Source organism: Montipora foliosa, chromosome 5 (assembly GCF_036669935.1).
Source record: "Montipora foliosa isolate CH-2021 chromosome 5, ASM3666993v2, whole genome shotgun sequence".
NCBI classification, from domain to species: Eukaryota; Metazoa; Cnidaria; class Anthozoa; order Scleractinia; family Acroporidae; genus Montipora; species Montipora foliosa.
This window is the reverse complement of record NC_090873.1, coordinates 10,054,508-10,079,024: the sequence shown is the minus strand read 5'-3', so window position 1 is coordinate 10,079,024 and position 24,517 is coordinate 10,054,508. Positions and strand designations below refer to the sequence as shown.

General features: G+C 39.7%; 1 protein-coding gene across 8 annotated transcripts in view; it reads left to right on the top strand.

Annotated features, from left to right (window-relative positions):
• LOC138003594 (uncharacterized) overlaps positions 1 to 18,525 on the top strand; it is a 53,295-nt gene extending 34,770 nt beyond the window's left edge. For 6 of the 8 annotated variants that reach the window (XM_068849733.1, XM_068849732.1, XM_068849735.1 and 3 more), the window contains 4 exons: positions 173 to 1,431; positions 4,501 to 4,626; positions 7,273 to 7,398; positions 17,711 to 18,525. In XM_068849733.1, coding sequence (XP_068705834.1) covers positions 198 to 1,431; positions 4,501 to 4,626; positions 7,273 to 7,398; positions 17,711 to 17,994 — 1,770 coding nt within the window. In that variant the 5' untranslated portion in view covers positions 173 to 197 and the 3' untranslated portion in view covers positions 17,995 to 18,525. The remainder of the gene's footprint in view (positions 1 to 172; positions 1,432 to 4,500; positions 4,627 to 7,272; positions 7,399 to 17,710) is intronic. The other 2 variants (XM_068849728.1, XM_068849727.1) reach the window with 1 other exon arrangement.
• The last annotated feature ends 5,992 nt before the right edge of the window (positions 18,526 to 24,517 follow it).

Below are 24,517 nucleotides of genomic sequence, written 5' to 3'. Positions count from 1 at the left end.
GGGCACTTCGTGTCGGATGTCAAAATTGGACGTGCATCTAATTAGGTGCATTTCTGGACATAAGATTCGTCAATTGCCCATTCACTAGCTACTAAGCACCAGGATGAACATTTGGCTGTAAAATATGGTAATCGCTGTTAACACTCTGTGTTTGTCTTGTAAACCATTTCAGTTTTCTGTCAGTTGGAATTGAAATCATGTCACAAGGACTATTTGTTGAAGAAAAGGAGATTTTTCTCCAAAGCAAGGAAGCACTGGACATTACTCTCTTAGGGAGTGAATGGAATTCATCGTGTGGGGGGTTGTCAACATTAAACAGAGAGCTTGCAATTCATCTGTCAGAACAACCGCATGTCAGAGTTTCTGTGTTGGTCCCAGAGGGCGCTTGCAAAGATGAAGACAAAAAGGCAGCCCAAAATTTTGGGATCAATGTTCTTGATGCAGGGAAACAACCAGGCTTCAGTGAACCTCTTGAATGGTTGGGCTTTCCACCTCAAGATCACAGAATAGATGTTGTTGTTGGCCATGGTGTGAAACTTGGCCGGCAAGTTAACATAATAAAACGTTCTCCACAATTCCAAAATTGTAAATGGGTGCACATGGTACATACTGCTCCAGAAGACCTCAGCAAATATAAGGGTTATGATAATCCTACTTCAAGAGGTGAACAGAAGCACTGGGATGAGGTTGATCTTTGCAAGTATGCTGACCTTGTTGTTCCAGTGGGACCAAGACTTAAAAAGGCTTACTCGTCCTATTTGCAGGGGTGTAAGGAAGATGAGGATATTTTTGAAATAATTCCGGGTCTATTTGATAGGGAATTTGGGGCTTTGAGGCAAAAGGCCAAAGTTGAGAGTGATGATGATTTTATTGTGTTGTTGTGTGGGCGAGGAGATTATGAGGACTTTGAGGTAAAGGGATATGACATTGCTGTTAAGGCATTTGCTGATCAACGCCTGAAAGGAAAACGTTATTATCTTTTGTTTGTGGGTGCCCCTGATGGGAAGCAGGATGAGGTCAGGAGGAGACTTCTCAACCTTGGAATTACTGATGAGCAGCTGACAGTTAGAAAATTTGTACAGAGCCGGGAAAAAATAAAGGATCTCTTTTGCGAAGTCGATCTTGTCATCATGCCTTCAAAATCAGAGGGATTTGGTCTCGTAGCCCTTGAAGCTCTATCGGCCGGTTTACCAATTCTTGTGGGAAGTAATTCAGGATTTGCAAGAGCGTTAGAAGAGATTGACTTTGGAGACACATGCATAGTTCGTTCAAATGATCCTGCCAAGTGGGCGAAAAAAATTGATAAGGTCAGAGCTAATCATCAAAAGCGACTTCGTGAGATGACCTGGATAAAAAAATTTTATGCAAAGAAGTTCAGTTGGAGGGAACAGTGTGCAAATCTTGTGAAGAAACTGCGAAAAATGGTTAATGGTATTGTACTTATTTGTGCTTTGGTTTTATGTTCTTTTAGCTATTATTTAGCGCAAGCCCTGTTAACCCTACCTACTGTATAGGTGTGCTTTTCTGGCCCTTTGAGTTGAGAAGGGAAAAGAGGAGGTGCCAACAATATATATAATTGTGACGGTAATAATATTTATTAGTATTATACCACACAAGTGAATAGTGCTTTCTACGTGTTCTGATTGCCTACAATCCTGGACAAAAGTCGTTGAAACGTTTCTCAAGTTTCGTCTTGTCTGAGTGTCAATGTCTGAGCGTTAATTTGCCACAGTTGAACATTTTCCCTTGTTTTGAAGATCTGCGGCTTTTACAAAAAAATGTCAGGTAGGAAAATTCACATATAGCTGGCGATGGAGATGGAAGACCCCGTTTCCGTCTCTCTCTTGCTTGGATTGATAATTTCGGGATAGTTGCTATTTTCGTTATTTTTGTGGATTCCCTTTTTGTACGTCTTAAACAGTTGTTATTTTTGCTGCTGTCGCTTGCTTCATTTGATATTATCGCTATGTCTTTTATTTTCGTTATATTTAACAACAGCAACAACGTTTATTACATACTAGTTAACAAGGAAAAGTTTGTCCACCCAAATTTAGCAAAGCTAATCGAGTTGGGTGCAGCAAAGATAAAATAGTTAATTAATATATTTAAAATGACAGAGACTACGAAATAAAATATCTAATAATTTAGGAACAATGTCAATGTACAAGATCCACTGAACGTTTCTAATATAAGGATGCGAGGTACAACACTGGAATGCTGATTGAGATTCTAGTTAATGGATTTCTGATAATCTTAGATGCAATTTTAGCAAAAGGGTTTATGGCTCTAGATGAAGGTCATCACAAATATCAAGTTAAGATGAATAGGAAATGCAGTGATACGGAATTGAATTTCAGTAAATGCATTTAAAGTAAATTAAGTGAATTAATACTATCTCTTGATTTTTAAGACCAATATCATTTGGCAAAATGCTTTATTATGTGAATAATATCGCAAGTTTCTAAGTAAGGGTCTTCAGAAATTAAAATATCGAAGAGTAGACTTGCTATTTTCCTAGTGAAGTCGTTCTTTTATAAGATTGGTCGTACATTAAATTAGCTGTGATCTTAAAAAAAGGAAAACTTCAATGGTTAAGCACCGGCTTCGATATTATTTGAAATTAGATAAGTAAATAAATCTAAGGGCCGGTTTTTCTAATTAAAGAATCTTCTCAAGGTGAGACTTACAGACTTGGCCCCAGGCTAACAAGCCATAGGTTAAATGTGGTGAAATAAGAGACCGGTAAATGGTTATAAGTGTATGGGTTGGAACATGATGACGCAATTTGGATAATGAACCCTACATATCGACTAATTTTAAAAGCTACATGATCAATATGGTGTTTTCAGGTTAGATTTTGGTCAATAAAGATTCCAAGGTATTTCACAAACTCTTTACGCTCCAGAGGAACATACTTATTTTTATCATTATCAAATATCGTGATTTGATTAAGAAAATAACACAAACAGCGGTGATAAACATTGTATTCCAACGCATTTTTATAAAACTTGACGTTTCGTATGCTAGTCAACACACATTTTCAAACGTGACCGTTACAATTTTTAAAAACTGTATATATATCGTAAACAATAGGGGTCTGGAACCTAGACTGAGAAAAATGATCGGCAGCAGTACGAGTCTAGACATAATGAAAAGTAATAGCTAAAACAGCAATAACTTCTCACTACTAATATTGACATTAAGGGAAGGCTTTAGCTCTTGAATGAACAAAGTCTCTTTAACTTTGCAGTGAAAGTGAGTTTCACAGTGAAAGTCAGTCAGTCACACGCCGCATCAACTCCTTTTTTCCATACAAAGATCGCTTGAACCGATCTCAGAGGTCCAAGGTCGTCGATAAAGCTGTCTGCTGGAACTGCAATGAATTCTACATTGGCAAAACAAAACGAAGACTCCACGACAGAAAAACAGAACATTTCAAGGCCGTAGCTAAAAGTGACCATCCATCAGCCATTGCTGATCATGTGAAAACCACTGGCCACGACATTAAATGGGATCACTTTGACATTTTAGCGTCCGGAAAAACTGACTTTCACTGCAAAGTTAAAGAGACTTTGTTCATTCAAGAGCTAAAAGCCTTCCCTTAATGTCAATATTAGTAGTGAGAAGTTATTGCTGTTTTAGCTATTACTTTTCATTATGTCTAGACACGTACTGCTGCAGATCATTTTTCTCAGTCTAGGTTCCAGACCCCTATTGTTTGCGATATATATATAGTTTTTAAAAATTGTAACGGTCACTTTTGAAAATGTGTGTTGACTAGCATACGAAACGTCAAGTTTTATAAAAATGCGTTGGAATACAATGTTTATCACCGCTGTTTGTGTTATTTCCTTAATCAAGCTACGATGGCCTAAGAACAAGAGTTTATAAAATATCGTGATACTTGGTTGAGAAGTAAGTTTTTTTGAGCTGGGCAAAAAATGACGAATTTTTTTTTCATTATATGCAAGGTAAGTTGTCGATTACAAGACAGGAAAACGGAACATTTCAGAGCGCTGATGAGTAACAGCCATTCTTCTGCCATTGCTGATCATATGACCCAAACAGGCCACAGGATTAAATGGGATCACTTTGACATTTTATAATTAGCCACTGGACAGTCTGATATACATCGTAAAATTAAGGAAACCTTGTTGATTCGCGAGTTAAAACCAGTGCCTAATGAAAATGTTGGCAGTGACAAACTTCTTCTCTACTAGCCATTTATATTTTTTCAAGTGGATTTAACTAGGTCTAGATCTGTTAATTTTCATTGTCATTACTTTCCTTACTTGGTATTAGTCTTCGTGTTTAAATTCAATTGTACTTTAGGTAACCGTTACTTCTGAAGTTGTATGTTGGAGCATACGAAACGTCAAGTTCATAAAAAGTTTCACAACATGCGTTATCTTGTTATGTTTATAAGCGCAGTTTGTTCGTTATTTTTATAAACAAATCACACAAAAGACTTTGCCTAATTAGTCTATCTGTTTAATTCAGAAAATGCAACTCTGGCAGCAAAGCGGTTGAAGGTCTCACCCGGCTGTGTGAATTTGGAAAACAATTCCAGTCCATATCCAGAGCTTTCTACAAGGCCATGCACAACAAGCTCGCCGGAAATTATAGGTAATGTGGGCAAAGTATATTAAAAATAAATTGGACCGAGCGGTTTCAGAGTTAGTCCCATTTTAAACGTCGCATTTTACACGTGCCGAATCTAATGCAAATGAGCGAAAACAATAGCTTTTTGTCATTTGCATTAGATTCGGCACATGTAAAATGCGACGTTTAAAATGGGCCTAAGAACAGTGAATGAAAGGTTCCTCTTTTATGCTCGCGTTGTCATCAGAACCTCAAAGGGAGCTGAAGATTTTACGACGGCGATGGCAACAACAACGGCTCAAAACAATGATATCATTGGTTAAAAGAGCATAAATAATCGTGCTGCACGCGCAGCACGGATTTTAGGACGGATTCTTGCGGTACTCTACATAAGGACGACGTGAAATTACCAAATTTGAGGTTTTGACGACAACGCGAGCATGCAACAGAGAATCTAAAAATTCTTTATTTTCACTTTGTAACTGCTCGTATCAATTTACTTTTACGATACTTCGCCCAAATTGTAAGAAGTGAACAAGATAGAATAACCGCGGAAGAATTATGATAAAGCAACGTGATATTTTGAGGTGACGTTTTTGTTGAAGTCGCCGTCGTAGATCTTAAGGTCCCTAAAAGTTTGGGATTTCACGTTGTTGGTGCAGAGTACAGAACGAATGTGTGCTAAAATGCGTGCCACACTTGCAACAAGATTATTTTTCCTCTTTTAACCAATGATGTTGTTTTGTGTCGTTCTCGTTTACGACCGCGTCGTAGATCTTCAAGTCCCGTATAACGGCAAAAAGTGTTTATTCGTGGCCGGTTTTTCTAATTAAAGAATCTTCTCAAGGTGAGACTTACAGACTTGGCCCCAGGCTAACAAGCCATAGGTTAAAGGTGGTGAAATAAGAGACCGGTAAATGGTTATAAGTGTATGGGTTGGAACATGATGACGCAATTTGGATAATGAACCTACATATCGACTAATTTTAAAAGCTACATGATCAATATGGTGTTTTCAGGTTAGACTTTGGTCAATAAAGATTCCAAGGTATTTCACAAACTCTTTACGCTCCAGAGAGACATACTTATTTTTATCATTAGCAAATATCGTGATTTGATTAAGAAAATAACACAAACAGCGGTGATAAACATTGTATTCCAACGCATTTTTATAAAACTTGACGTTTCGTATGCTAGTCAACACACATTTTCAAACGTGACCGTTACAATTTTTAAACACTGTATATATATCGTAAACAATAGGGGTCTGGAACCTAGACTGAGAAAAATGATCTGCAGCAGTACGAGTCTAGACATAATGAAAAGTAATAGCTAAAACAGCAATAACTTCTCACTACTAATATTAACATTAAGGGAAGGCTTTAGCTCTTGAATGAACAAAGTCTCTTTAACTTTGCAGTGAAAGTGAGTTTCACAGTGAAAGTCAGTCAGTCACACGCCGCATCAACTCCTTTTTTCCATACAAAGATCGCTTGAACCGATCTCAGAGGTCCAAGGTCGTCGATAAAGCTGTCTGCTGGAACTGCAATGAATTCTACATTGGCAAAACAAAACGAAGACTCCACGACAGAAAAACAGAACATTTCAAGGCCGTAGCTAAAAGTGACCATCCATCAGCCATTGCTGATCATGTGAAAACCACTGGCCACGACATTAAATGGGATCACTTTGACATTTTAGCGTCCGGAAAAACTGACTTTCACTGCAAAGTTAAAGAGACTTTGTTCATTCAAGAGCTAAAAGCCTTCCCTTAATGTCAATATTAGTAGTGAGAAGTTATTGCTGTTTTAGCTATTACTTTTCATTATGTCTAGACACGTACTGCTGCAGATCATTTTTCTCAGTCTAGGTTCCAGACCCCTATTGTTTACGATATATATATAGTTTTTAAAAATTGTAACGGTCACTTTTGAAAATGTGTGTTGACTAGCATACGAAACGTCAAGTTTTATAAAAATGCGTTGGAATACAATGTTTATCACCGCTGTTTGTGTTATTTCCTTAATCAAGCTACGATGGCCTAAGAACAAGAGTTTATAAAATATCGTGATACTTGGTTGAGAAGTAAGTTTTTTTGAGCTGGGCAAAAAATGACGAATTTTTTTTTCATTATATGCAAGGTAAGTTGTCGATTACAAGACAGGAAAACGGAACATTTCAGAGCGCTGATGAGTAACAGCCATTCTTCTGCCATTGCTGATCATATGACCCAAACAGGCCACAGGATTAAATGGGATCACTTTGACATTTTATAATTAGCCACTGGACAGTCTGATATACATCGTAAAATTAAGGAAACCTTGTTGATTCGCGAGTTAAAACCAGTGCCTAATGAAAATGTTGGCAGTGACAAACTTCTTCTCTACTAGCCATTTATATTTTTTCAAGTGGATTTAACTAGGTCTAGATCTGTTAATTTTCATTGTCATTACTTTCCTTATTTGGTATTAGTCTTCGTGTTTAAATTCAATTGTACTTTAGGTAACCGTTATTTCTGAAGTTGTATGTTGGAGCATACGAAACGTCAAGTTCATAAAAAGTTTTACAACATGCGTTATCTTGTTATGTTTATAAGCGCAGTTTGTTCGTTATTTTTATAAACAAATCACACAAAAGACTTTGCCTAATTAGTCTATCTGTTTACTTCAGAAAATGCAACTCTGGCAGCAAAGCTGTTGAAGGTCTCACCCGGCTGTGTGAATTTGGAAAACAATTCCAGTCCATATCCAGAGCTTTCTACAAGGCCATGCACAACAAGCTCGCCGGAAATTATAGGTAATGTGGGCAAAGTATATTAAAAATAAATTGGATCGAGCGGTTTCAGAGTTAGTCCCATTTTAAACGTCGCATTTTACATGTGCCGAATCTAATGCAAATGAGCGGCTTTACTGCAGAATACCCCGCCACTCGAACTATATTCCACGTAGCCGGCTACGTGGTACGCGGTACCCAGAAATAGGAATGCACAATACCGTAGAATACCCCACTACTTGAACTAATTTCCAAATGAACTAAATTTCAAAATGGCGCAGCGATGTTATATGTGCTGGCTACGCGGTACGCGGTACGCCGTGACAGTCCTCGTTCTTAAGGCGTCAAAGCCTAAGTAATTCCACAGACAAGAGACTGTGGAACTGTGGACTCGGAAGAACGTTATATAAACAAATGATTTCAAAATGGCGAAGCAATGTTATTTGTGCTGGCTACAAGGTACGCGGCACGCTGTGATAGCACTCGTTTACTGATTAAGTCTAAGCGCTCGTTTCAGTATTAGGCCTATAAGCACTAAAATTTTAGCTTTCATTTTATCCTAAGCGTTCGTTTCAGAAATTAGGCCTAAGAACTCTTTACAAATTTAAGACTTCATTTCACGGTTCGCTTAAACTTCGCTTTTTAACACGATCGTGTGATGAATGTAGCACTCGTTTACTGATTAAGCCTGAGCACTCGTTTCAGTGATTAGGCCTAAGCACTCTTAAAATTTTAGCTTTCATTTTACAGTTCGGTTAACTAGACTTTTTACCGAGACCTTGAGAAGAATATAGCACTCGTTTACTGATTAAGCCTAAGCACTCGTTTCAGAAATTAGGCCTATGAACTCTTTACAAATTTAAGACTTCATTTCACGATTCGCTTAAACTTCGCTTTTTAACACGATCGTGTGATGAATATAGCACTCGTTTACTGATTAAGCCTAAGCACTCGTTTCAGTGATTAGGCCTAAGCACTCGTTTAAAATTTTAGCTTTCATTTTACGGTTCGGTTAACTACTCTTTTTATGGAGACCGTGTGAAGAACATAGCACTCGTTTACTGATTAAGCCTAAGCACTCGTTTGAAATTTTAGCTTCCATTTTACGGTTCAGTTAGGGTTAGGGTACACTAGAATTTTAATTTTCCACGTACCGCGTACCGCGTAGCCAGTTACTTAAGATACTTTGCCATCGTAACTTTAACTCTTTCCGCGTACCGCGTACCGCGTAGCCAGCTTGTAAAGATACTTCGCCACGTTGAGTTTAATTCTTTCCGCGTACCGCGTACCGCGTAGCCAGCTTGTAAAGATACTTCGCCACGTTGACTTTAATTCTTTCCGCGTACCGCGTACCGCGTAGCCAGCTTGTAAAGATACTTCGCCATCTTGACTTTAATTCTTTCCGCGTACCGCGTAGCCAGCTTCTTAAGATACTCGATGTGGCGGGGTATTGTGCAGTTACTCCAAATGAGCGAAAACAAAAGCTTTTTGTCATTTGCATTAGATTCGGCACATGTAAAATGCGACGTTTAAAATGGGCCTAAGAACAGTGAATGAAAGGTTCCTCTTTTATGCTCGCGTTGTCATCAGAACCTCAAAGGGAGCTGAAGATTTTACGACGGCGATGGCAACAACAACGGCTCAAAACAATGATATCATTGGTTAAAAGAGCATAAATAATCGTGCTGCACGCGCAGCACGGATTTTAGGACGGATTCTTGCGGTACTCTGCATAAGGACGACGTGAAATTACCAAATTTGAGGTTTTGACGACAACGTGAGCATGCAACAGAGAATCTAAAAATTCTTTATTTTCACTTTGTAACTGCTCGTATCAATTTACTTTTACGATACTTCGCCCAAATTGTAAGAAGTGAACAAGATAGAATAACCGTGGAAGAATTATGATAAAGCAACGTGATATTTTGAGGTGACGTTTTTGTTGAAGTCGCCGTCGTAGATCTTAAGGTCCCTAAAAGTTTGGGATTTCACGTTGTTGGTGCAGAGTACAGAACGAATTTGTGCTAAAATGCGTGCCGCACGTGCAACAAGATTATTTTTCCTCTTTTAACCAATGATGTTGTTTTGTGGCGTTCTCGTTTACGACCGCGTCGTAGATCTTCAAGTCCCGTATAACGGCAGAAAGTGTTTATTCGTGAATCCGGCTCCACTCGTTGTGGCACCGGCGAAATTGGCAGAAGCTTTCTTTTCAGTAATTGATCTTAAATCAGGAGTATTCTTTGCCAGTTGTATTTTCCTTGTCAAAAGATTAACAGATAGTTTCAAAATATCATTAATATATTTGATATATCATGACGAACCACACGGAACAGGGAGTTAACAGGGAGCTTTAGCAACGACAACGGCGACGGCAACGAGAACGTCACCAATTTGCATATTCAGTGGGCGAAAACAATAGCTTTGCACGCCCTGCACGTGCATTTTTCATTTTTGTCCATTTCTTTGCCGTCGTCAGCAAAGCAACAACGTGAAATAACCAAGTTTAAGGCGTTATGGAGAACGTCAGCACTTGGAGATAAATTTTCATTTTTCTCCCCCAAATTAAGCGCCACTCATGACCGTTTCATCCCTGAGGGAATGCTACACCTTTGTCACATTAAAAAGCTTGGAATAATCTCGAGTTAATTGCAGGAACGCGATAATATGTTTTGAGATGACGTTCTCGTTGCCGTTCCCGTCGTCGTTGCTAAAGCTCCCTAACGAAAGGACAACGGCAACTGCAACGACGACACCGCAAAACAATTAAAATTATTGGTTAAAAGAGGAAATTTTTAAAAATATTCGTGCTGCACGTGCTGCACGCATTTTAACCGAATAAAAAGGCTTGGTTACTAAGAATGGCATCGACCGTCAAACATGGCATCGCTTGTTTACGAAAGGAAAATTAGTTTCGTCGATGCTAAAACTCCCTTTATTTTATAGATAATGATGAAATACCAGGATTTCTCCTTTTACTAAAAAATCGTATCTTCACCGCGCGCAGTGAACATATCATTTTTATCTTTGACATGTGAGGGTATAGGTGTCGTCATGGTAACGAACACGATTAGCCAATAAAACGCTAGCTTCCTCTTCATCATAAGATACTTTTGTGCTTTAATATAATTCTTCTCTACGACATTAGCATTTTTATTGTAAAATTTTACATTATCATGATTTATTTTTCACAACTTTCATATCTTGTTTCATGTTACACAACGTGTGTGTTTTAGCGGTTGGTGACCACTTTTTCTTCCTTTCGAAAATGAGAAAAACAAGTTGTTTCAAATCTAGACATTTCATCAATATCTATATAATAAACAGAACATACACCTTATTCCAAAATGGCCGCCATTCAAAAATATTTTTGTTTTTATTCAAACTAGCCCTTGATGCCTCGTTCTTAAGCTTAAGACTCAGAAGAATATTCTATCTTGAACGAGGCAACAAGGGCCAATATCTATCCGCATAAATCAGCGGCCATTTTGGAATAAGGTGTATTACATGACCGTTTGGGGATACGAATTTTATCTTCTCTTATTATATGGCCTGTGTTTGTAGCCGATATAACGCGCGCTCTGATTGGCTAATTGTGACTGAATTGTAGGACATTATTCTCTCGTAATGCCCACGGGCCGATTACGGGCTTGCAAAAACAAAGCAAAAGGTAATTAAAAAACCATATAATAAACTACTTACTAACCGAGCAAGCTCGAGCCGTACTGGAGAACATTGGCCCTCGGTCGTTTTTGTACGTACCTCGCTGCGCTCGGTCCGTACTGCCACGACCTCGGGCCAATATTCCCCAGTACGGCCCTCGCGCTCGGTTAGTAATGTAATGTAATGTAATGTAATAATCTTTATTTCTTAAGATAAAAATACATATCCTAAGTTACAATTAATAAGAAAGAAAAAATATATATAAACTCTAGAAACCATTTACATATCATATTTAAAAATTAGAAAATTAAACGAGCCTTACCTGTAAGGTGAAGTTTGATTGTGATTCTGCCAAATCCCTGGTGACTCGGTGAGGGTTAACATGAGATGCACACGTGCCGCCGTGGATAATCAGACTTTCAAAGGTTGTGGACACGGTTATCAAGATACAAATGAATACAGGAAAAATGGAAGAGCAAGGGGCGGGAAGTAGAAAAAGTGTGAGGGAGGGCATGTTAACCCTCACCGAGTCACCAGGGATTTGGCAGAATCACAATCAAACTTCACCTTACAGGTAAGGCTCGTTTAATTTTCTAATTCTACCAAATCCCGGTGACGTCACTTCCGGTTAACATGAGACTTTACAGCAATAAACGTGGACACAACTATTCCAATCCACAAAGCCAACTTATCGACCTGGCACAGCTCCAGCAAAGCTGTTTCCAGCAATAACGGGCTGGTTATAGAACTCCTGAAAAGCAGATTCTCAAGATCAGTTGGAATCACCTGCCTGCTCTCGATATAGCTGCTCATTTGGCGCTGTGAGCATTAAACCTTGCTGTATCTACTACACTTGCTTTCATAACAGCTTTAATTCATCGGCCATTTGCATTCGTACCAATGTGCCGATAAGGTATGACATATGAAAGGAGAAGACGGCCATTGCCATGGTGACGAAACAAGCTGGGTTTTTACCAAGATAGCGTTCTAGAGTAGAGTAAGTTGTTCTTTAGGGTACTTTAGGGTTCTTCCCAACCAAAAAATGACATCAGGATTTTTCCCAGGTCTGTCCTGCTTTACAATGATCCTGTATGTAGAACATAAATAATAATCAGTAGTTTTCTCCATAGCATCGATCCTCAGAAAATAACAGTGTTTGACACCGCTGCCCATATGTTAAAGCTCGCGGTTTAAGGGTCAGTCCCTCCGAGACACAGCTTGCTTAGAGGATACAATAGTCCTATATACTTTAGGACAGGCATAAGATCCCATGTTACCTGATATCGAGGAGTAAGCATGCAAGAGTTGAACACACCCTACAGGTAGCGCACTATAAAAGGATGGTCAGTCACAGCGTAGTGACAACCAGGAAATTCAATCCCTTTAAACAGCTTGCGAGTGCTGAGCAAGCCGTACTAATCGTCGAGTATGATAGTCGGTTAATATGAAAGGCGTGGAGAAACGTTAACACGTTGTTCACACTCGGATGTAGTGGATCAGTTTTCTCTTGTAGACCAGATGCACGCCATGCATTTGCGAATGTGAACATATTACTGCTTTGCTGCCGCTAATTATTCAAGAGGACATTAGTAAGTTGGCAACCTCGCCCGGAATGTTGCCTTAATGAACTGTCGCCTGACACCTTGCATGTCAGGGGTTGCCGTTCTGGGCTCAGAGGGTGAGCATCCCCATGAGAAAATGTAATTGTTAGTGAATTGTGACCAATTCACAGGGAAAGCATCCACCTATGATGCTTTCATGTCTTGCTTCCAGGAAACATAGGCACTAGTTTGATGGTTGATTCTACTTGCAAACAGGTCAATCTGGGGAACAACAAAATCCCATATATGTACAAGTAAATACTGCGATTCAGTTCCCATTATGATCCCATCTTCAAAACGGCGCGATAGAGAATCTGCAGTTACATTAAACCGCACCGGTTGACGCGCAGCAGAAACGCCGACTATGCTTCTTAAAGGGCCTATAATCAAATTACCTTAGCAATTGTATTGCATTCCTTGTTCCTGCATCCCCAATGCCACTGATGTAGGAAATAGCAGTCATGTTGTAAGGCATGTTCCTGATGCGCAGAATGGACACTGACCCGAGTAAGGACATAGTCCCCTGCCCCACGGAAGGCGGTTCAAGATTACTCAGTTTGCGTTTAGTGCATTATGGCACCCCGACCCATGCGTGATGCATCCACTATAAAAGCGATATTTGGGGAACAACGGTCAATAACCCGGAAACCTGTGGAGACAGAGATGACTCACCACTCTAACAGCACCAATGCTGTCAGCAGACGGAGGCATGTTTACAACGAAAAACCTTATGAGAGGTGTGCCAATTCTTTGTCCCATTCCAAGTGTCTATATACTACAAAGGACCAAACTCCACCCCAGGGAAAGTAGACGCTAAAGTTCCTATCAGTGTGGCAACTTCATGGATTGAGAACTACTGGGCGCACAAAGCTTAGTGGCACAAAACAACGACTTTGTCAGCCTCCGTTAAGGCTAAGAATATATGAATATTTTTACAGGAAACCTGAGAACTCTAGGCACTGCGTAGGGTGAAAAACAGACTGGGTCGGGTACAACACAAAACGCAAGCGCGTAAATAATTGGGCAGTATGTAAGGTAGCCTCAAGGCAGACCTCCTCAGAATCCTCCATGTAAAGAGAATTAGCAATATAACCCAAACAATTAAATCCGTACAGGGTACGTATGGTGGAAAAAAAAAAACTGATTTTAACACCCTGGTAAAGATGCAAGGACTACCTGTCAGTCCCTTGGGTAGGGCCCAAAAACGGAACAGAAGATCCCTCGATACAAACTTGAGATGTTTTCTGAAGGTTGGCAATATAGGGATGAAATTGAAGAAATTGGAAGGTCCATAAGACATAAAACACCCAGGTTTCATCAACCTTATGGTACATCTTGAACTTACAGTAGGTCAATGTTTGATTTAAAGACTTCAAACTGAAAATAACACTATGAGCCCCAGGTTCCTCTTTTGGTCATAGGAATATCGGAGAAACAATTTCCCCTGTTTTCAACTGACACCGTTCATAGATCATTAATTCCTGCATCAATAGCTTCTTGCTCAATAACAGAAAATTTGAATTCAAGTTCACAGCTAGATACACACTGCAAGATAAACGGGTCGGAAGTCAACCTTGCTATTGGCAATTGGCCAGCTTGCAATGGTGCAACTGACCTAAAAACGGTATCAACATTACTTATGTAACCAATCTGAGGATTACAGTTTAGCAATTTGTCTTCTTATTGGACTGGGATCATGGTTGACGGCCTTGCTTCTTCTTGGTTGTGGTAGGAGCCCCTTCTCCCCTAACAAAGGCATTGCAGAATATGACTCACCACCTCTCGAGAAGCAAACTGGGCGTTCAGATCTGGTTTCAGAGATTCTCGGCCACGAAGATTCAGTTCCCGGGTTCCTGCTAGTGCTAGAACAAGGGAATGTGGGAGAGTAGCCTAGAGCCGTCTCGCCTGATGCTTTATCACAGGCATTGATGGTGGCACAAAATGAGAAAACAAAAAAAAAACTGTCGAGCTTTCTGAAGAGCCCTGTCTGAGGATTTGGTATAGCGAATATAACGTTGACGTCACCTATTGTAATTAATGTGCCAACCAGAGCCTCATTAGCTGTCCCAAAGGGTCTTTAGTTCCTGTGGTTGGCACACTTGAATAACAAAAACAATGTTTGTAAAGAGAGATCATCCCTACTTGGAGACAACCGATTACAATAGTTCTGTTCACTTTTGAGGAGACTAGCGATTAGCAATTTTCTGGTCTTAAGTATTTTTCCACCGGCCCCTTTAGCTTTGTTTTAGGGAGATCGCCTTTGATAAGGTTTTCTAGCATAGTGGCCAGCTTGGAGTTAACTGGCGCACCTGTTTGGTCAGTTGCCGAGAACTCCTCTGCTAAGTTGTCAAAGCTTGACCTAGGGGACTCCCCTAAGTAACTTGCAAGACACCAGTAAGCACAGGTGAAACCTCTGAGTGTTAGTCATCACCATCGGAGGGCTTATCCTGATCACTTTCGGAGCTCATTCAGAGCCCTAAATTTAGCTTAAATCTCTTACTAAGCTCTTGTTTCAGGGAAGCGACTATCCCTGTAGCTCTGCTTTCCTCGAGGAAGGAAGCGGTAGGGAGGCCCCTCATCTAAGTTTTGTGTGGTTGCTAAAATGTAAACAACCGGAAAATATTGAGTTCTGAAGGACCAAAAACCTCAAATTCGGGAAAAAAAAAAAAATTATGTTTCCCTTCATATAGCCATTTCGCTAAACTAGAAGCGGCTCCAGCCAGGAGAAGCGATTGCCAAGCACAGTTCTCGGGCATCCACGTGTCCGTTGAAGTACACGTCAACTCGCGAGGTAAACTATAACCTTCTTTCCGTCAACTGTTGAAAACATTAGGACTCAAAGGGAAACTATAGCTTAAAGTTTCTTACCCTAACAACCGCCTCCACATTGGATAGGACGGCAAAAAGCGAGGCAAAAGGCTCTCGACCAAGTTCAGTCTCAAATGACAACTTGTTGCAAAGCACTGTTCTCCGGCATCCACGTGTCCGTTGTGGTCCATTTCAACTCGGGAAACTATAACTTTCTTTCCCTCAAATGTTAAAAATGTCAGGACTCGAAGGGAAACTATAACTTTCTTTCCCTTAATAACCGCCTCCATATTGGATAGGACGGCGAAAAGCGAGGCACATAAGGCTCTCGACATAGGTTAACAGCTTCTAAACGACAACTTGTGAAACGTCAATTTTTCCTCGCTGCACTTTCCTTCCTCAGGCTTAGTTTTCGAGATAAACTGAATAAAACAACAAGAAGAAGTTAATTGAAGCGACATTATTTTCTTACCTGCAATAATAAGGACAAATAAAGAGAATAAAAACCCGGAGACCACAATAGCTCTGAACTCCACGGCTTCGCAATGTGTACTGATTATCCACGGCGGCACGTGTGCATCTCATGTTAACCGGAAGTGACGTCACCGGGATTTGGTAGAATTATTCTGTTACTAAAAACGTTCTTAAATCTGTCAGTGTGGATCCTAGGGACAGAGACTGAGATAAGATTGTACCTCGTTTTCTTTTCTTTAGGTAAAAACTGGAAGAACGGACATTCGGGGTCGTTCGATCTTTTTTTGTAGAGTGTCCTGTCCGCCTTCTCTAGCAAGTCCCTGATATTTACCTTCTTGGACGTATATTTTCTTTTCACACACCGGTCTAAAAAATTCTGTATTACAGAAAGGTCGGAATCTGAGGCGCCATAAACCGACAGAGCGTAAGAAAAATTTGGTAAAACTATTGCGTTAAAAAGGTGATCTACTTCCTCCTGGGACATTCCTTCTTTACGTAAAGATCTTAATACGAATAATGACTTGTTCGCCTTAATTACCTTCGCGCGCACGTGACTAGTAAGAAGTTAGTATCTTCGCTTCGCTCACTCGTGAGAGATACTTTCAGCACTCGAAGATAAAATTCATATCCCCGCGCGGCCATGTAATATCCTTTATTTATTATATAGATACTGATGAAATACCAGGATTTCTCCTTTTACTAAAAAATCATATCTTCACCGCGCGCAGTGAACGTATCATTTTTATCTTTCACATGTGAGGATATAGCTGTCGTCATGGCAACGAACACGATTAGCCAATACAACGCGAGCTTCCTCTTCATTTTACGATACTTTTGTGCTTTAATATAATTCTTCTCTACCACATTAACATTTTTATTGCCAATTTTACATTATCATGATTTCTTTTTCATAACTTTCAAATCTTGTTTCATGTTACACAACATGCGTGTTTTAGTGGTTGGTGAACACTTTTTCATCATTTCGAAAATGAATAAAACAAGTTGTTTTAAATCTAGACATTTCATCAATATCTATATAATAAACAGAACATTACATGGCCGCTTGGGGATACGAATTTTATCTTCTCGTGCTGAAAGTATCTCTCACTCGTTCGCTTCGCTCACTCGTGAGAGATACTTGCAGCACTCGAAGATAAAATTCGTATCCCCGCGCGGCCATGTAATATCCTCTATATATCCAGCATCGGCGACGTCAACGAAAGAGTCACCTCAAAATGAATCTTTCACGATTCTTCCATCTCGTTCATGTCGTACATTGTGAGCGAATTATCCTAAAAATAAATTTATAAGAGCGGTTTTAGAGTAAAAATATAGAATGAAAGGTTTGCACTTCTACGTCCAAGTTGTCGTTAAAACCTGGATTAAATTTGTTTATTTCTCGTTGTTGTTATGCAGAGTACAGCAAAAATATACGCTGTATGCTAAAGTGCGTGCTACATGCGCAGCACGATTAATTTTCCTCTTTATCCGATGATATACTTGTTTTGTGGCGTTGTCGTAGCCTTAGCCGGTTTCATTCGTTTGTTAAATTTCCTGATAAGAGTTCGCGTACGAATAAAGCCCACTTAGGAGGTAAAGAACGCATTCTACCCGCGCGAAAATTGGACAAGAGTAAATAGTGAAGGGAAAGCAGTTTGCTTCCGCACCAATTTAGTGCTCGTTCACTATGAAGAAATATTTCTTCGGAGGTCTTCACTCACACTGAGCGTTTCTGTGCAGCATGAATAAATTCAGTTGAATAATCGATAATTGTATGTCATACTTCGTTTCAGAACCGAGTGAAACACCCTCCCGAGAGAGATTGGAGTGGCTGTCAAGGAATCTCACTTCATGGGAACCTCTTGCGCGTCGTCTGGGTTTCAGTGAGGGGGAAATAAAAGGATTTCACAAGGATAACGAAGAGTGGGCCAAGAAGGCACTCAGCATGTTGTTCAGATGGAAAGAGAAGAATGGCTCAGAAGCAACGTACGCCGTGCTATATACAGCATTAAGACATAGGTCTGTGGGGCGGAAAGACCTGGCTGAAGAAGTGATAAAAACGAATTTAAACCTTTAGAATCCTTCTCTCAATTCAATAGGCCTAATAGGACGTTTTCAAGCAACCTCTAGGGACTTCAATAACAATAGAAAAATGTACGACTTCTGGTGGACGAACAAAAGAAGCTAATGAGAGGTCGATGACGTCACGTGAAAACATCCTATAGACTATTTTCGATATATTAAAATTCAGTCCTAAAGGCATCATCTCGAGGCTCAGGGGAATAAATATGAGGATTGATATTCCCTAGAAGCTCGAGATGATGCCTTTTGTTTAGCACTGAAGTTTAATACATCGAAATTGGGTTATTTTGTGCCAGTATACCTGTCTTTTTGAATAGGAATGAGGCTGGAATTGACTTTGTTTCCATGCTCACCTCATTTTGTCTTACGATATTGGGTGTAACTAGAATACAGTTTACCGTAGGAAACAAGGAGACAGAGTCCACTCCTTTTATTAAATTTTTCTATGCTATTAGTTTTAAAGGAAACCTCCACTCTTACTACAGAAGAGTTTAAACCGAAGAAAATAATATTTCCAGACAAATTTGTTCGAAATTTGTTTTAAAAAAGGGGTTCATATCAGGAAAAGTGAATTGTAAAATCACTAATTTTCACTTTCAAATTTCGTGGGCGCCGCCACCTTGAATAATTATGATGTACGGTTGCCCTACTATTCTGACACAAAGAGCTCTTGTCTAATAACAATAGGGCAACCGTTTACGTCACAATTATTCAAGATGGCGGCGCCCGCGAAATTTGAAAACAAAAATACGCGATTCTAAGACTGATTTATTTCGGATACAAACGCTTTCTTTGAAAAAATATTAGACTGATTTGACTGAAAAGGTTATTTCCTGTTATTTAAAGATTTTTTGTTGTTGTTGAAGTGCAGGTTCCCTTTAAGACATATGATCTTTTCTTTTTCATAGTTAAACTTAACGTTTGACTTAAAGGCGGTTATGCTGGGAAGAATCTGGCTTCTTCTGCAGTCCTATAAGTATAATGTAGCAATCAATATTCAAGTATACATCACAAGGGACATCAGCCACCTTTCGATCAGGGTACTAGTGTGTCAGAGTGTTTAGCTCTGAGCACCCTCATCAGGTTTGAAGAGATTTTTCCCTCATGTGCTTGCTCAGAATTAACCGTTTGTTTAATTAATCAAGGATTCTCGATATATTGCATCACATTCGAAAATGCATTCTTGGTTATAGAACGTTTTCACATGACGTAACGGCGGCCATGTTGGTGTTCCAAAACAAAGGAATTGTGGCCATGTTGGTGTACCGAAAGAATCATCCGTGAATTGAACACTATTTTTATACAAATACTTTTGTATTTATTTATTTTTTATTTCCTTTAAAAAATTGGCTATGAAATGGCATTTTAGCTCATTACAAAAGTTGTATGCTTGTAAGAGTAACAAAATTCATACAAAATCGTCGAAGAAGATTCATCCTTCTAGTGCATGACTGTTCGTGAGGAAAAACAAAATAACCTCTACAAGTAAATTTTAAGTTCAAGAAACAAACAACACCAAAGATCAAAGTTGTAGTCCGAACCGTAATTTTCCCTCTTGAGTAGTTAGTATTTAGTAACTATTCACCGAAGTGGTGGTGGCAAGTAGCGGCTCGGTAAATATCCACCATGCCACTAGCCACCGACACTGAGGTGAATAGTTGTTTAAGTATATACCAAAACAGTGAGATAATATAGCACAAGAAGATGATTTTAACTCATTTATTTCTGCAAAGATTACAACATTTTCGGGCGCAAATTGCGTGCAAATTGCTCGTTGGTGAATAGCAAAGGATATCCGGAGGTTGAGTAGCCAATCGGTGCGCGCGTTCAACACGATTCAGTGTTTTAGCATTATACTAAAATTTTTTTACTTAAAAACGACTTGGCGGAACTTTGGTGCCGATAGAATCACTACCCATCTTTTGTTTTATTTAAAGGGCCTATGAACTATCATTTTAGCTCAATACAAAAATGGTGTATACTTGTAGGAGTAAAAAAAATTCATACAAAATGTATCCATCCTTCTAGTGTGTGAAATAAAATAAATAAAACGCCCTCTTTAGCCACGTCAACATCAAAAATAACACCACCCATTAGCTCAACTTGTAGACAAGACTGAAAGCGAATGAAAGTTGTTGCTATCTTCAGTTGAATTGGGTGCAACATTGAGTTAGCCGGTTTGGTCTTTTGCAATAGGTCACTTCAGAAAATACCATAAAACTCTTTGTTTGTCCCCATAGTTTTGCATAAGCATTGTTTCCGGTTTCTCTTGGGACTTACAATGGTCCCCAGAGAAAACAAAACCAATGCTTATGCAAAATTTGGAGGGACAAACAAAGATTATTATGGTATTCTTCGAAGTGGCCTATGTCTTATTGTGCCTTTATTTGTCGATGGTGACTCGGTAATACTCGGAAAAAATCCGAGTGCTGCTTTGCAGGAGTCGAACCGAAGTACGACCTTCCGATTACTAGATTGTTCGGCCATACTGCTAGGAAGTAAATTGTCGAAATGGAGCGCATTCGTGATTATGGTGAAAGAGATGTTATATGATAATCCCGGTTGATGAAATGGAGAGATGTATTTTTACCGACGGTGATTCGAAACAAAAATTCTTTTGAAATTTGCTCGTCGTAGCGAGGCTAGAAAGACTTATTAGCATTAAAAGAAAATAATATTTATTTGCCTCCACTATGAAAGACGTCTATAGTTCAATGAATTAGGTGAATCCCCCCCCCACCTTCCCCACCCTTTCATGGTGCTAATGATAAAAAAAGTGGATGTCTATAAAATCTCGTCAAAAGCTGTCGTTTTTTCTCATTTCTAGGATTTTCTTTGTTTGAAAATGTACATCAAGAGTCAGCAACATCTGCCCGTCTTGAGGCAGTGCGGCCCTTGAGATCCGGGGATCCCGGGTGCAAGATACGTTTCGACCACTTGTTGAATTTGTGCCTGCTAGTCCCTGGTTTATCTTCTCAGCTGCTCTTGAAAATAGCCAAGTAGCTTGTTTAATGTTCTGTTCTGTCATGATTGTGTTTCATTGGGCCCTGAAAAGCCCCTATGGGGTTGGTCAATTAAGTATGTATTGCATTGTTGAAAGCCTGTAGTTTATGTATCCAGCGTTCATCCGTGAAAGAACCTCGTTTTCACTGATGTTTCAAATTGTCGGCGGCCATTATTATGCAGCGATCTATTGCTGATTTCTGCACGAAAAAAAGGTAAAATACTCTTTCACTCAACATATTGTGACTTTGCTGTTACATTTGCTAATAACGGAGGCAAAACATTGTCTTTGCAAGGTAAAATAGCAGTTTCTAATATTTTTTTCAGCGAAACTTCCAAACTGATCGAGATAGTGAAACTGATCGATTAAGAAGTCCTGCTGTTACGAGTGTCAAGTAAGTGACAAAGGCAATATTCAGTAGTCACAAACTAAAAGCTTGTAAATACAAGACTATTATTTTTACTTCAAATTTTGTATTCTCCTTGACCAAAGCGAGTCCGATTACCGACCTCGTTTCCAGGGTCTCCATTCTCCTTGTAATCGACAAAGAGACCCTGGAAACGAGGTTGGTCCGATTACCAATCCAAAACAGAAGAGTTTCTCCTGTAAGCAGTTGCTATAGATTTTCGTTTGGATTCCATCCCATTGTTTAATCTGATCGGATTTTAATCTTTAAATCTGATACAATCGACTGAGGATCATCCGTGTTTGTGCAGTAGACACCGGGACCGGTGTAATACGATAGCAGATTGGATCAACGGACGGTGGCGATACGATTTTTGGACACAATTTGTCCAGAATTAAAATACCGCCTTAGCAAAGAAAAGCAAGCAGGCTACGAACTCTTTGCTCTTATTCCTGCAGTTATCATGTAAAGCAAGTTCTCGTTAAAGTATAGCTGAACTCGCCAAAATACTGCAAAAGAAGTGGATCACGTGCCGACAGTCGAGTTGGCGAAACCTCTGTAACATGCCTTTCGGCTTTGGCTTCCAAACATGCGAGAGCCCCTCGAGGTTCTTGCTGTACTGGCAGTAGGTAGCACAGAAGCTGAGGGATCGTTCTCCTGCGTAAGAAGGAAACATGCCTAGCTATTAAGGAGCACAACGATGTTCGAACGACTTTCTGACTTTTTTTCGCTTTTTGTTCTGGTTAGTCGAGACAAGGTTCATGAAAAATACATCGGCAAACACCCAAGAGAATTATGTCGGCATCCCTTTTTAAGACCGCTAACGTTGTGAGTATCGCTGTTGCCCGTTTTTACTTAATTTGGGAAGATTATTTATAATTTCCAATTGTTTCGCTCTAGTCCACAATTTAGCGGCATTCACAAGTATTTCGAATCTTTTGATAAATTTCAAGTATGTATATTCAGTTCGTCGGAAGAAAGCTTCAAACCACCCCCCCAACCCCTCCCCCTCCCCCCATTCGCCTCTGAAAAGGTTACGTTTTTCTGCGGCTGACAATCATTATAGCCGCACGGGTCAAAGTGTCACCTTTGTAATTGTGATTGGCGGATCTCAATCGACATTCCCGGTTTTCTTTCTAGCTTGAGTAGCAAGAGCTCAAAAGGGATGGAAAGAAGGAGGCGCAGAGAATGCGAGTGCTTCGATTTGACTACTCTCTGTGCGTCCCTCGTTCTCTCCACTTTTAGCGCTTATGCTACGCAGGCTAATTTCGTTCGTGAAAAGCTGACAAAGTTAATTTCTAAGGAAACTGTGTTGTGTCTGAAACACTAGAATTTGCTTGTATCCGCTGTGTTGAGAAAGGCAAAATTGACCTGCGCAGGGAGGCTGAAAACAGAAACAACGGCGTTGGATGAATATAAAACGAAAGTTCAAACTTGTGCCCAAGAATTTTAAATGAGAACCAATGGGGTTTTTGCGTTTTGAGGGAATTTTAAGTCACATAGTGGAGTAGCGGTTTTGGTGAGAACATGGAAGCAAGAAACGCGAGGACGAAGGAGAGGGATATTCATATAGACAGCTTATATATATATATATATATATATATATATATATATATATATATATAGATATATATATATATATATAGCTCTTTGCTATATAATTTCTAATTGGTCACCTTGTCTCTTATATAGCTCTTTGGCATTACAAAGCTTTTGCTTTCATGTCCAAATTGAGCACTCTACTAGGATGAGTCATTGCCGCTAGCAATTGCGCATGCTCACTAGCTCGCTAGTTTGACCACTCTGGCATGGCTTAGATGTACCACATGTGTGGGACATTTGGGGTGGCTTTATAAGCTTAACCTCCATCTCAGACATCAGCACTGCACGGATGAGGCCCAGAAGGCCGAAACAGTACTGTTTCTATATATATAGGCAGCAAAGATAATGTCCAGAAGGAATGCAATTGTCCGAGGAATACCACGTGCCCAGTACAAGGAAAATGATTTCAAAGCAAGGTACGCAAACCATAAAGCATCGTTTCAAGCAAGAGCGAAGAGCAACTCAACTGAACTGAGCAAATACATTTGGCAATTAAAGGACAGCAACACCGATTATACGGTTTCGTGGAAAATTCTTTGTCAGATAAAATACCAGAAGGATTCAATTGGAAAACTCTGGCAAGAGATCTCAAACCACCGATTCCAGAATATGCTATTGGTGGAGTACATGAGGAGGAAGGAGGGTCTCCAAAGGAATGCTGTCGAATTGCGCTCAGGACATGGTACCAGGGATTTACGTCCAAAGCAACAAGTCAAGAGCTCATGCGGTGTCTCACAAATATGGGTTTCGCAAGCCTTAATTGGCATATAATGGAAGAACTCGGCCTTGTATCATTCAAAGATATGCCAGTCTGAGAGGTGACTAGTCATGTATCAGTTCACTTGCGGAAAGTGCACGTGGACATTGATGATCAGTAGCATGATCAACTTAACTAGATTTAACACCCGGTCCCAGTTGTGTAAAGACTGGTTAACTTTGTCTGCTGGATAAGTCACTATTCTACAGTTTCAATATGTGCAAAGATATTTGTATTTGAGCACGTAACCGTTGATATGCACAGTCACTCTAAGCACATGTAAGTAAAAACTTTGGCCCTCGTTTAACGTGAAGTGTATTTCATACTTTGGATAGTGATTTACGCACCGAATAAAGTTATCCGGCCTTTTAACATCTGGATACACTTGTCCTACACTAACAAACTGGGCCCGGTTGTTCGAAAGCCGATTAACTTAAACTTTTGTTTCATTTTTTCAACTTTTTGATGAAAGTATCTTTTGCTTATTTTTGTTTTTCAAGATTGACTTCTTCTAATGTATAGTTTTGCCAAATATCAGCTTTGAACAGCATTTAGTATTAGAGAAATAAACTCCTTGGTTAATTTTTAATCTGGGATTAGCGTTAATCGGCTTTTGAACAACCGGGCCCTGGAGTATTACCTCATCTTACCAAAAGTTTCAGTTAAGTTCTGTTCCATGGGAGGAGGGAGATCCTAGCGAGCGAAACAATTTCTCCTTTGGTTTACATGCAGAAACTTTGGTCTGCGTT